A 13,673-nucleotide genomic window follows, 5' to 3' on the forward strand; every position below is an offset into this window, starting at 1 on the left:
TAATAGAATCACAGAATCATGGAATGGTTTGTGTTGGAAAGGACCTTAAAGATCATCCAGTTCCACCCCCTGCCACGGGCAGGGACACCTTCCAGTGTCCCAGGTTGCTCCAAGCTCCATCCAACCTGGCCTTGGACACTTCCAAGGATGAGGCAGCCACAGGGCAACCTGTGCCAGGCCCTCACCACTCGCACAGGGAGGAATTTCTTCCCAATACCTCACCTAAATCTCCCCTCTGTCAGTGTAAAACCATTCCCCTTGTCCTATTGGCACGGATGCTCTGGCCCTGGGCTGTTCCCGGTGCTGTACATGACTTACAGGCTGGTTTTACATGCTGCAGGGAGGATGCAGTTTCCTGTGTCTCCGGTGTCCTGGGCACATTCCCTCTCTGGAAGGAACAAGCATCCTTCTGAGATGCACTTCAAGCATTAGCATTTTCTTCTGTAGCCCTGGACTCGAGCCCGTGATGAGCTCAGAGGCTGCACATTGAAAACCTCTCCTGAGTCACTCTGGGCAAACAGAGCAGGCACTGATATCCCAGCAGAGGGTCCTTCTCACGGCCCTGGGAGAACTGTCCATGCTGTTCCCTTGGAAATGGCCCCCCCTCCACTCTTCCCTTAGCATTTTTGCCTCTATTTCATCTCCCTGGGGAGATGGTGCTCTGTATCCAGCCTTGGTCACTCCCCTCTCCTTCCTTATATCACAGGGTCACCCCTCAGCCCCCCCAGTTTCCCTGCTGATGGGCTGCAGGCACAGTGGGGAGCCCTGGCTGGGAGCTGCACCCTCCCCTCTCCCACTGTCCCAGCTCAGTACCCATCTTGGGAATGGGGAATTGTCACCACTTCTCATGAAGGGATGGAGTTTACTCAGGAAAGGGTTGGGAAAAGGATGGGTGGGATGTGGGGCTGCTGGATTTGGGGTTCCTGGCTGTGCCTGGGTTAGCTCCCCACGAGTCCCAGGGGTATAACACAGTGACCCATCTCCCTCCTGGGCCACCTCCTGGTCACAGGGTGGGAAACAGAAGCTCCTATTTCTTGCTGCTCCATGACCTTGCTGGCTGAGGCATCACCACAGGGAGAGGGTGCTGCTGTGCCAGGAAGGGGACATGGTGGCACAGGACCTGCCCTGTCCCTCAGTCATCTCATAGTGCTGACACAGCTCTGGGTTTCAGAGAATCCCAGAATGGTTTGGGTTGGAAGGGACTTTAAATCTATCTCATTCCACCCCCTGCCATGGGCAGGGACACCTTCCACTATCCCAGGCTCCAAGCCCTGTCCAACCTGGCCTGGGACACTTCCAAGGACAGGGCAGCCACAGCTTCTCTGGGCACCCTGTGCCAGGGCCTGCCCACCCTCACAGCCAGGAATTTCTTCAACTGGCCCTGCTCCCTCCCACTGACTGAGTCCTGTCCGTTCTCTGCTGCTGTCTCTGGACAAGGCCAGTGAGGGATGTGCACCAGGGGGGATGAGATGGGAACTGAAGCACAGAGATGCTCTGGAAGCTCTGCCCTTCTCTCGTAAAAGTCCTTTATTAGAACAGCAAACATGACACTTCTCGTCAGTACAGCGGCTGTGTGCAGCTACCATCGCGCAACGGGGGGACGACGTCTTACAATCACTGGGACTCTAAGAAGCACCATGAACACCCTAAAGAACGGGGGATGACGGCTGAGAGAGGAGCCCCAGGTGAGCCGGCCACGGGGGCTCCTCAGGAATCCACCCAGGAGCTGCCCGGCGTTGTCCCGCAACGTGGCTCTCCGGCAGCTGGGGGGAACTCCTCGGTGGGAGTCAACGAGATAGCACCCATCCAATAAATTAGGAAAACTTAATGCTAGAGCAACAAGGGAGTGAACGGGACTGTCCTAGAGGAGGGCACGCCGGGAAGGAATGGGCTATTTACACTTGTCTTTCTGCTGGGCCGGCGCTCCCGTTGCGTCCCACCCGGAGCCGCGGTGCTCCGGCCAGGCTGGGAACGCTGGCACGCAGCCGGCAGCGATCCCGCTGCCCGTCCCGGCTCCGCAGGGACCGCAAAGCGAAGCGAGGGGACACGTGCATGCAGGCGCTCTCGGCTCGGCGATGGGGCTGGCACCGTTCCTCTCCTGCCTCTGAATTACCAGAAAGTCAAGTAGGGAATGGAGGCCGACGGGAACTGCTGCCGGCAGCAGGCGCGTATTCCTGAGTGCGTGGCAGGGCTGTGGCCAGCTCTCCTTCCTCCCCATCCCATCCCCACCCCCGGGCTCTCTGTCAGACCCTCACTGCAGAATGAATTCTCCGGTGATTGGAAGGACACTATCAGTTGAATTTAAGGCTAGGCTTTATATGGCAACTATAAAAAAATAAACACTAATCTCCGAAGAGCCGGGCGAGTACTCTCCGGTCTATGGCTGTGGCGCGTGTGCTGGCACCCAGGTGTGGGTGAGCCCTGGAGAACCCACTGTGGGCATTTGGCACCCGACCAAGGGCCTGCCAGCACCCGGAGCACCTGGGGACAGGATGGCCACCCCCTGCCCCACAGAGACGCCCCAGGGGGACACGGGACAGAGCGGGGTGTTTTGGTAAGGACATGGAGACTGACTGGTAATCCAGGACCCACCTCTACACATGACCGAGGGTGCTCTGCAAGAAAGGCCACAGGGGAAAGAAATATCCTGCAAAGTAACCAGGCGGGCGTGGGCGGAAGCGTTCCCGTGGTGGGGTCCCTCCGGCCGGCCCCACGGGAGGGGAAAGAGACACGGAACTGCCCCCCCCCCCAAACCCCAACTCAAATCAGGAAAACCAAACCTAAAAGCGGACACAGGAGAACAGCTCAGGCTACCTAGGTACTTCATCAGCCAAAGAGAGCTAAAGAGCGAAGCGCACACACACGGGACAGCGCGGAGGCCGGAGAGCGGAGACGGCCGAGAGCCAGGATCGTCCTTCCCCATTTGCCTCCCCGTCTGCGGCCAGAGGCCGAGCAGGGACCTGGCGAGCGGGCAGGACCCGGAGGCCGAGCAGGGATCCGGCAGCTGGGCAGGCCGGCCTTGTCCTGTAGGAGGGAACAGGCTGGCTCCTCTCATCCCGAGAAGAGGCAGCCGGCTCCGGGAGCATCCTCATGGCATGGCCGAGCGCGAAGCGTAGAACTCAGGCACCGGCAGCCCGGTGTGCAGTGTCACCTGCAAGGAGAGACGTGGGGCTCAGCTGTGTCCCAGTGTGCCTGCTGGGACAGCTCGTGGTGTGGCAGCTGGCACACTGTCCCCAGGGAGGGCAGGAGCAGCACTGGGGACAGGCAGGATATGAACAGAGACGCAGGGATGTCCCCAGGACTGTGGCAGTGGCTGCATCTGGTTTGTTCCTCACTTTTCTGTGCTGCTGGGATGAACTGGGACTGCTGGAACCAGCGGTACCAAGTCCCAAACATTCCCAGCTGGCTGCGTACATATCTCACAGTTGGCTGCCAGAGAGGTGGGACATGGCAGGAGCCGGGTCTTTGTGCAGGTGGGATGGACAAGAGGGGATGGGGGCCTGAAGGACAGTGAAGCCATTACAGGAGATCTTGGAGAGGGTCTGAGCTGAGTGGGGACGGGGACAGAGAGTGGACACGGACAGTGGAGGAGATGTGGCTGATTGCTGGTGGGAGGAAGGACCTTTGTGGTGGGGAAGCTGAGCAGCACCAGGATGTGGGGACAGGGCCGTGCTCACACAGGCACTGGTGAGTGGCACAGGGGGAATTCAGTTTCCTCCACAAATGCTTCCATTCGGGAGGAGAGCACAATTCCTCCTTTTATTGCAGCAGCAGCATTTCCCCCTTCACATACAGATTTAAAGAAAACTGTCTAAAATGCAGTGATTTCCCTCCTAATTAGAGTTGTTTTCAATTAGTCATATACCTCTGAAGAAGCATAATAAATGGCTTGGCTTAATTAGCAGCCTTTTATCAGCATCCCATGGGATTTCTGTGTTGTCAGGGGATTTAGGCTCTACCTTGCCCAGGGAACTCTCAAAGCCAAGGGGCTCCAGAAATGCCTTGTCCCTCATGGCTGTGCATAGGACTAAGGCAGGAATTAAACCCAGCACACAGCAGGACGTTTTTATCACACCAAATTAATACAGCACCCCTAAACCCAGCATAGACAACATGGGCTTCCTTAGTGTTGCCTAATTAAGCATTTCTCAGCCCTTCTCCAAGCCAGGCAGACTCCCCTGCCTGTGAGACCCTTGGGGTGGCACACTTTGGCAAGGATGCTCCCAAAGTTTGGGATGGTCCCAACACAGCTCTGTCCCAGTGCTGCTGGAAAACTGTCACTGCCTTGGCGACAGCGCAGTAAGCCCTGGATCCTGACAGACACAGCAGAGCATGTCCTAATCCATGGATCCCTCATTTAGAGAGGCCACTTGGTGCCTCTGCCCTTGCACAGAGGTGATCATAAAATCCCAGAATTGTTTGGGTTGGAAGTGACCTCCAACAACATCTAATTCCAACCCCCTGCCACGGACAGGGACACCTTTCCCTAGCCCAGGTGGCTCCAAGCCTTGTCCAACCTGGCCTTGGACACTGCCAGGGATCCAGGGGCAGCCACAGCTTCTCTGGGCACCCTGTGCCAGGGCCTCCCCACCCTCACAGCCAAGAATTCCTTCCCAATATCCCATCCAACCCTACCCTGTGGCAGTGGGAAGCCATTCCCTTATCCTGTCACTCCAGGCTCTGTTCCAAAGTCCCTCTCCAGCTCTGACACCCACTGCAGAAGACCCTGCCAAATGCTCGACACCCTGAGATGATCCATTATGTGCAACGTGTCCTTGGATGTGCCTGGGCACTCGTGCAGGGTTGGAGGTGCAGGCAGTGGCAGGGGGGAGGTGCCAAAGCCAGGGTGTGGAAGATTCCTTGAGACAGAGGGACAGCAGGGATGTGACCAGTGAGAAGAGAAATGAAAGATGGAAATACCGGATTTGCTCAGGGTGTCACTGCTTGGTGATGTTCAGGAGAGCTGAGAGCTTGGGAGAGAGGGAAAATGGAAAACAGGCTCTAAAAGGTGCTCTTCTCCCTGGTGATGCTCCCATCCAGGTCCTGGGAGAGCCGTAGGAGCTGCTGAGGCTCTTGTTGGGGAGCATCACCAAACACAGTTATCAAACCCCACCCCCAGGAGGGCTGGAGAACCCTGGTGCTTCAGCAGCCCTGAGGGAGAAACCTGGAGCGAGGAGCTGGTGGCTGCAGGGAGGCCTGTCCTGATCCTGGAGACTCACAGGTGGTTTAGGGTGCAAGTTTAGCTCCTTCCAAGCCGCCCTTGCTGCACGAGAACCCTCCTGCTCCTGCTCCTGAGCAGCAACTGCAGTGACAGCAGCAGGAGGGGCAGTGTGACAGCAAGGTGACCCCTTCCCACTGCTGGGAGCGTCACGCCCTGCTCCAGAGAGCCCGACTGAGCCCGTACCTGCACGTTCCTGTTGAGGCTGACGGCGGGGAAGAACAGGCCCTCCAGGTTCTCGAAGGCCACAGGCCCTTGCTGGTCCTCATTGATGGAGAATGTCAGAGTCCTCCTGGTCAAATCCAGCAGCACTCCCACCGTGGCGCCTTTCGTGATCCCGCCCTCGGTTCTGTGGGAGGAGGAGGTTGGTGGCTCCATGTCCCCCGTGCTCCAGGCTCAGGGTTCAGGCCATGGAGCTCAAGGACTGATGATGATGAACACCACAGCTCACCCAGGAGCCAGGCCATGACCTGCTCCCATCCCAGCCATGCTCGTGATTCCCTGGGAACCTCCTCCTCTACCCTCTCCTCCCATGGAGCTGCTCTCCTCTTGCCATGATGTCCCCAAGGGAAAAGCCACCCTGAGAGCAGCCACAGCCACACAACCATGGGGGAAAGCATGTGGAACTGTGGAGCAAGGCCACAGCACCCACACCAAAACCTGCTGATCCATCAGGGAATGGCCCTCAGGGCTGCAGGAAGGTGACCCCATGCTCTCCCCAGGCCAAGTCCCCAGTCCCATGTGGAACATGAGCAGGAACTGTGGCACACGGGTCGAGGCAAACGTTGCTGCGGGAGTTGCAGAGCTCTGGATGTTACTGGGAAGGGGATGCCAACAGGAAGAGTCACCATGGAAAGAGTGGTGGTAAACAGGGAAGGAACACTGGAGCAAGCCAGCAGCAGGCAGGCAGGGCCTGATCCCCACTGGGGAAGGGCACATCCTCCAACAGAGGTGACCAGGATTGATGTCATCCCTGTAGGTGCCACTGGCAAAGCCATGGGCTTTTCCTTGAGCTGTGGTGTCCGGGAGGAAGATCCTGTCCCAGCCCACCTACCTGTTGGTGTGGGAGTTGTTGTGCATGAACCAGCTCCGGTTGTTGTCCACGTACATGGCCCAGGCCTTGTCGTCCTTGCCCAGCATGGCATCCTTGAGGACGTCGATGCGTGCCACGCCGAAGGCCGGGTCGGGGTGGTTGTCGTAGCGATCGATCGACAGCTCCCAGTAGTGGAGCCCTTTGGAAAAGCCCGTTTTCCCCAGCACCACCCTGTCATCATAGCTGTTGCAGGTGACAGTCAGGTTGTCATTGGAAAAGATGATGTCAGCGTGGGCAGAGGCGGGGTCGAAAGAAAACCAAGCAACTGGAACACACAAACAACACGGGGTTAGCGCCGTGGGGACGCGCCGGAGCCGCGCGGAGCGACACGGACAGGGCATGCTGCATGCAGGACACGGAGCTTCCACCACCGAGGGACAACTTCCACCACCGAGGACAACTTCCACCACGGAGGGATGCTCTGAGCTCCTGTGGCTGCAGCTGCCACTGTGGCTGAGGTTTTACGGCCAGGACTTGGAGGAGTTTCGCTCTTGCTGCTCCGTGGCTCCCAATGTCTCGGCTCGTGAGCCTGCAGGATCCTCAAGGTCTCCTAAAATTTGGCCCTTGCAGGAGACGTGATCCTCACCAGGTCTCCAAGCTCTAACAGAATGATGGAATCATGGAATGGTTTGGGTTGGAAGGGACCTTAAAGCCCATCTCGTTCCAACCTCCTGCCATGGGCAGGGACACCTTCCACTATCCCAGGTTGCTCCAAGCCCCGTCCAACCTGGCCTGGAACATAACTTACTCTCAGGACCAAGTGTTACTTAGTTTGCAGGGTCAGGTCAGTGTGGGGAGAGGACCGAGGAGCAGCAGATGAACTCCATGTGAGTATTTAAGGGCTGTTTTTGGGAACCAAAAGCACACACAAAGGTCTTCATTTACAGAGACACCACATCACACCAAGAAACCTCCCTGCCAAGCAACGAGCCACACCTAAGACAAGAACTCATGGGAAGGCTGGAAAAGGCCCCAAAACCTCCACGATTCCGTAGGGCTGCTGGTTTAAATGCACACGGCTCTGCAAATCTGACAGATACAGTGTCACGTCCTCGACAAGACAGAGGGACGGGGATTCATTCACAAGCCACCAGCCCAGTTCCCCAGGTGGTTTCCTCCAGCTGAAAACGTCAACTGACACATCCACAAAAACACTCTGACGGCTTGAAAAATAAAAACACTCGGGTGAGACGGATTCATTGGTTTATTGGAACGTTTCACAAGACAGCGCCCATGCACGCGGCCGCCCCGCGCTCCCCGCGCCGCACACGGGGGTGCCGTACCTGCCACCATTTTTTTAATGTCAACTGTGGTCATTCCCAGGGCAAGGCATGCGGGAGAGAAAACAGCACGTCAGGTCGGGCAGGGGAAAGAAGGAGAAACCATTCCTGCTTGTCTGTGACTCCAGCCAGAGCATGGATCTGTCGGCATTTTGGATCAAGGTGGGGTGAGAGGTGCGAAGAGGGGCTGGGGATGTGGGTGGGTGCAGGGTGAGGAGGGAATCCCACAGGGCTGCAGGGTCTTTCTCTTGGGGGAATGAGCAGGACAGGCCCTGCAGAAAGTCTGAAGAGGACAGGCAAGCAGCAGCCACCTTGCTTTAATTAGCTGCAGAGGGGCTAATTGCATCCGCAGCATTTGGCCCACGTTCACGTGGCCTTAATGAGCGGGGATATGTACTGAGAATCATGGAATCATGGAATGGTTTTGGTTGGAAGGGACCTTAAAGACCATCCCATTCCATCCCCTGACATGGGCAGGGACACCTTCCACTAGCCCAGGTTGCCCTAAGCTGGCCTGGAATACTTCCAGGGATCCAGGGGCAGCCACAGCTTCTCTGGGCACCCTGTGCCAGGGCCTCCCCACCCTCACAGCCAGAATTCCTTCCTAATATCCAATCTAACCCTCTCCTCTTTCAGTTTAAAAGAGGAGGAGAGCAGAAGGATCAGTTCTTAATCACAGGGCCACTTCCAGAGCACTGATCTCAGGCTTCTCTTTAAAACCATACAGGGGGAAAAACTTAAAATGCCTTTACAGCAATCATAACTTCTCCAGATTTGCCTCCTGCCCAGGGCAGTGGTGGAATCCCCACTCCTGGAGGGATTTAAAAGCCATGTGGATGTGGCACTTGGGGACACGGGGCAGTGGTGGCCTTGGCAGTGCTGGGGAATGATTGGGTTTGATGATCTTAGAGGGCTTTTCCAACCTCAACAATTCCATGATTCTGTGACATCCGAGAGTGCTCTGCAAGCAGGGTACGAGCAAGAAACGCTGCTCAGTCGCCGAAGTAAAAAAGCAAAAAGAATGAAGCAACACGCAGGAGGTGCCAGTTAATTGTAATTAAGATACTTGCCTAATTGGGAGTAAGGCGATCCTTGTGTGTCAAAATTGCATCCTATAAAGAGATACTACATTTCACACATCACAGCTAAGGAACAACAACCTCCTGACAAACACTTGTGAGCATTTCATTGTTAATTAAGCATCCAGCAGCCACAGGAGACCTGATTCATTAAAAGCCAGAGGGCACAGAGAGGGGTGCAAGCACAGCCTGGGAGTTTGAGTGTGGACTGTTTAAATCTGACTGCTCAGGATGCCCAATTATTCAGCGTTTCTCCGGAAAGGAGGCAGGAAATTTTAGCCTTGGTGAAGTATCTTGGCTGCTTGGTAAAAATTCTCTAAATTGACTGAAAAATCACTCCTTGAAGGACAGGGACTAAGGAAAGGGCAGCCACTGGTGAGTCCAGTGGAGAGGGACCACTGAGCTCTGCCAGGCTGCTTCCTGATGGGTGTGAGGTCTGGGCGGGAGTGGAGCTGGAAAGGGGATCCCTGGGGGCTGAGAGCTGGCTCAGACCCCTGCTAGCACCAAAGGGCTGCAGCTTCATCAGCTGCATGGGCAGGATGTGTTGGGGTGCCCTTCCTGCTCCTGTGCCTGACTGTGGGCTGCAAGCACCTCATGGGAGCTGGGGACTGATCCAGGGGCTTGTCCTGAGCCAGGAACTTGTCCTTGTCTAGGACCTTGTCCTGATCCAGGAGCTTGTCCTGATCCAGGAGCTTGTCCTGATCCAGGAGCTTGTCCTGATCCAAGAGTTTTTCCTGACTTAGGGGCTTGTCTGATCCAGGAGCTTGTTCTCACCAGGAGGAGATGCCAACACAAAGCCCCGTGCTGGCGCTGCATGGGAGGGTGCTCACGAAGGGTGCTGGATTTTAGGGCCACCCCTGCCTGGCTCTGTGCCTGGTTTTCCCCCTGCTGCCCTGGGTGTTGGTGGGAAAGCACCCGGCTGTGGTTGTGCTCTGTGCTGTGCCAAGAGGCTCCTCCTGAGGCTGCTTTAATGAATCCTGCCCCGTGTTCCGACTCAAACCTCGCTTTCCCAGGTCTCTGCGCATCTCTCTGCTCCAAGCTCTCGTGAGGGACACACAGACCCTGTTTTGGCGTTCAGGATCCCGTTTTTCCCTGTCCCCCCACCCCAGAGTGGGGCTGCAGAAGGTCCACGGTGCAGACACGGCTATCGCTCACGGCCAGCACGGAAGGGTCCCGGAACACCGGACACAAAGGAAGGAACGTCCGTAACAAAACAGCGTTGGAAGCCATCAGCTCACAGCAGCACGATGAGCAATCAAACATAAAAAGCACAAAGAAAAGAAAATTTGCAGGGTGCCCCCCCGGTTATTCTGGCAAGGGTCATGCTGCAGCATTCCTCATTCCGTGTTATGGGATGGAAATCAAACAATCGGGGGCCCCCATTCTTCCTGGGCTTACACCACAGAAAGCCGGGAATTAACGCCTTTGGAGTGGTGTAAATCCAGAGTGCTGGAAGAATCAGGGCCCAGGATCTTTAGCAACAGAAGATGTGCAAAGACTGGTTAGAAAACAGCTCTGAGAGATCCCTGTGCCTGTGGCTCCTCGCTGGCTGCCCAAATCCATCCCTCACTCTGCCTGACCTGCCTACATCCCACCGCAGCCTGCGATTCCGGGCACACGGATGTGAACCACGGGAGTGGTGTCCTCTGCTCCGCAGGAAACACGGCTTTGGAATGATCACGTCTGGGTTTGGAAAAGCCGAGCCCAGTGCTCAAAGCTGAGCGGAAAAGAGCCCACGTCTCCAGGCCTTAAGCCAGGCTGTGAGCTGGAATCACAGAATCCCAGACTGGTTTGGGTAGGAAGGGACACAAATCACCTCATTCCACACCCTGCCATGGGCAGGGACACCTTCCACTAGACCAGGCTGCTCCAAGTCCTGTCGAACCTGGCCTGGGACACCTCCAATAAGGGGGGCATCACCACCTCTCTGGGCTAGACCTTGCCTGCACCCAGACTTGCTTCTTTCTTAAGAGGGGGGGGATTTAGAATTAATCAACCAAACTAATTTCACACACCAAATCTTCATAGTGAAAGGAAACCACAGGGATATTTCCACAGGTTTCACCCAGGGAATGTCTTTTCTGATTATCCCTTGAAACAAGCTCAACACAAACTAGAGATGAGGGATCTTCTAGTGGAAAGTGTCCCTGCTCATACCAGGAAGTTGGAAGTGGATGAGCTTTAAGGCCCCTTCCAACCCAAACCATTCTGGGATTTATGATCACCGAAGGGTTCAGCCACGTCAGTCTTGCCAAGAGCAGCACCCAGGTAAGGAATTACTGTGCTGCTCCATCACCCCACACCTCACACTGCCCACTCTGGCACAGCTGAAACACCCCAGGAGAACCACGCCACCGACCACCCCCTTGGGGGCAGGAGCAGGCCCCTGACAAACAGAAAGAATTCTCGCTGCCATCCGCATGTCATGGGAAAAACAAACACAACGGAACAGAACAAACAAATAGTTTGGAGATGCCCAGAAGCACAGACCAAGAGGCAACGCCAGAGGTGCTCAGCTCACCGGCTGAATTCAGGGACTGTAAGGAAGAATGCAAGCTCAGCTGGTGGGCCGAAGATCTTAGCTCAAAGTAGGATCTCCCCGAGAAGCTGGGTTGTAGATTAAGGGTGGAGGAGAAAGGACTCATTCTACGAAGCTGCGATCTTTCCAAAGGCACTGGAAAAGGGAGGGTCTGTTCTTCTGACTGCGTGTCTAAACGTAAGATCAATGCAAACTACAGATCAGAAATGGGGTCTCTGCTGGGCAGCGCCGCTCCCGAGCCCGGGCCGGACCTCGAAGAGGAGCAGGGACCCCGCTCCGGCAGCAGGGCAGGAATGTCTGGTGCTGGGCAGCCCAGCGAGACCCTTCAGGGCAGCCTGACAGCAAGGAAAACGTGTTCATCTTCCCAAGTGTCCCCCTGTGAGCGTGACAAATTCAGCTGGCTTGTCTGTAAAGGGGGGTCCTGCACCTCTTCACAGTAAGGCACCTAAAAAAATTCACAGGTTACCATGCACACGTCCCATCGTGCTTTGACACATCCCAAACCCTTTTGTGCACAATCATCAGGGGTGGAGAACCCAGCTGGTGACACTGAAAGGCATTTTGCAGGGCTGTGCTAAGCTCTATCACCCTAAGAACCACCAAGCACCCACCTTACTCAAGGGCTGTTCGGGAGGTTGTGTTCTTGGTATCCCTTTGTACCTGTCAAAACACATCTGAGCCTTACAGCAAGAATTGAACTCGTGGGATTCACAGCAAAATGTCAGAGCAGAGGGAACCCCTTGGGTCATTTCTGTTCCCTGCTACCACAGTCACCTCCTGCGGTTTCTTCCCTAAGCTTTTCCAGGGATATGTTAACATGAAAGTGTAGAATCCACCATCCACGCACTCACACCATATCCCCAGCCTTCCCAGCTCGGCTGTGAGTATGGACTGAGCTGGGAGTTGTGTTACAACACATAAAAAAGGGAACATTTCTTTTTTGCATGGTGGGTTGTAACTTCTGCAACTCGCTGCTGCTGCGGCCGAGGCTGAGGAAGCAAAGGGCGTCAGTGGGGTGAGAGGAGAGAAATTATTGCACAACACTCAATAAACAGAGCTCAGGGTTAGGGAGGAACGGGCTCTAACCTCTAAGAGCCAGAGGAACTACTACCACGAGCAGCTGTGCCCATGACTCTCCCTAATTAGCCCCTCACATCCCTGTAGCTCCTTGCAGGCTGCTCCCCCTTGGGTTGTTCCCCCTTTCCAAAAGCTGCTGGTTAAAAAGCCCTGGTTGCTGCTCAGGGTCACTCCATGGATGGTCAGGAATTTAAAGTTGGGCTCCAGATGAGGAACTGGGCTTCAAGGAAAAGGTTCTGGTGCTTGACTTGGCTGGGGAAGGGAGGTGGAAGCTCTGTGCCTGGAGAGAAGCCTGGGAGGCACCACCGAGCTCCTCTTTTCCATCTCCACCCAGAGTGAGTTGGTCCTTCATCCTGACGTCCAGCTTGCTGGACAGAACATGGGAAGAGGTCAGCAGGAGACTGGCCAGAGGCTGGGAAATCTGCTGGATGAGGCAAGACCAGGAGAGCAGGGGCTGCCCAGCTCAGGGAGGAGGAGGAGGCTGGGAGAGAGCCAAGGTCTCCCAGGTGAGGACAGCCAAGCAGTGCTGCCACCAGCCGAGCTCTGGGACACCTCTGTGCCCTGGGCCACCTTGGAAACTTCCTTCCAGACTCACTTCCCAGCCTGCAGCTGAGCTTCATTCAGGTGCTGGAGAAATGGAGGTTAAGGCAGAGCCTTGGAGCCTTTGGCTAAGATGTGACAGGACAAGAGACACTCCCAGGGATGGTGTGGAACAGCCCAGCATCAGCTCAGGAGGGGACATGGTTCAAGGGAAGGACGTCACCTTCAGCCCTTGCTGCCCCTTGGCTGTGCTGGTGACAGGGATTTCACCCCTGGGAAGCCCCAGCACACGGGAAGGGCTCTGGAACACAGACCCTCTCCCAGCCAGGAACCACCTTGTCCTGCTGGTGGCACCAAGAACCAGCTTTGAAGAGTGACCTGCAATAGTTTCCTTTGGGATGAGCAGAAGATGCCTCTCACCACGGGAAGATGTTCTCGCTGTAGACTCGTGCTCGTGCTGCCTTCCCATGGGATTTTCCACCAGTGCTGCCTGGCTCCCTGTGGCTGTTTGGCTGGGCAGGACCACAGAGGCACCACCTGCAGAGCCCCAGACACAATTTTCCCCTCTTCTCATCCTTGCTCTCTTCAGATGCTGAGGCCCTGCCAGACATTTTCCTCCTCACTACCCTCTGCTCAGGGAAGGCAGAAGAAAGGCTCCAGTTCCCTTCCACAGGCTGCAGATGAAGATCTCATGGGCCACAACTACAGACCAGCCCTTAAACACCAGAATTCCTCACAAGCACTTAGAGCAGGACAGCCACGTTCAGAGAGATATTCTCTTCACATCGAGCCCGTCCCTCTTTTGTCCTCTCTTCCCACACAACCACTTTGCAGGAAGCTGCAGAGC

At 55.9% G+C, this 13,673-nt stretch overlaps 1 protein-coding gene across 12 annotated transcripts in view; it reads right to left on the reverse strand.

Moving 5' to 3' along the window:
• Nucleotides 1-1,507: 1,507 nt before the first annotated feature.
• Nucleotides 1,508-13,673, reverse strand: part of TRIM9 (tripartite motif containing 9) — a 59,939-nt gene continuing 47,773 nt past the window's right edge. For 2 of the 12 annotated variants that reach the window (XM_039552392.1, XM_039552391.1), the window contains exons 8-13: nt 11,192-11,380; nt 8,662-8,703; nt 7,595-7,618; nt 6,273-6,576; nt 5,405-5,567; nt 1,508-3,151 (exon numbers count right to left, since the gene is read on the reverse strand). In XM_039552392.1, the coding sequence (XP_039408326.1) occupies nt 3,089-3,151; nt 5,405-5,567; nt 6,273-6,576; nt 7,595-7,618; nt 8,662-8,703; nt 11,192-11,380 (785 nt within the window). In that variant the 3' untranslated portion in view covers nt 1,508-3,088. The other 10 variants (XM_039552397.1, XM_039552396.1, XM_039552394.1 and 7 more) reach the window with 9 other exon arrangements.

The sequence above is a fragment of the Corvus cornix genome, chromosome 5, assembly GCF_000738735.6.
Source record: "Corvus cornix cornix isolate S_Up_H32 chromosome 5, ASM73873v5, whole genome shotgun sequence".
Taxonomy (NCBI): domain Eukaryota; kingdom Metazoa; phylum Chordata; class Aves; order Passeriformes; family Corvidae; genus Corvus; species Corvus cornix.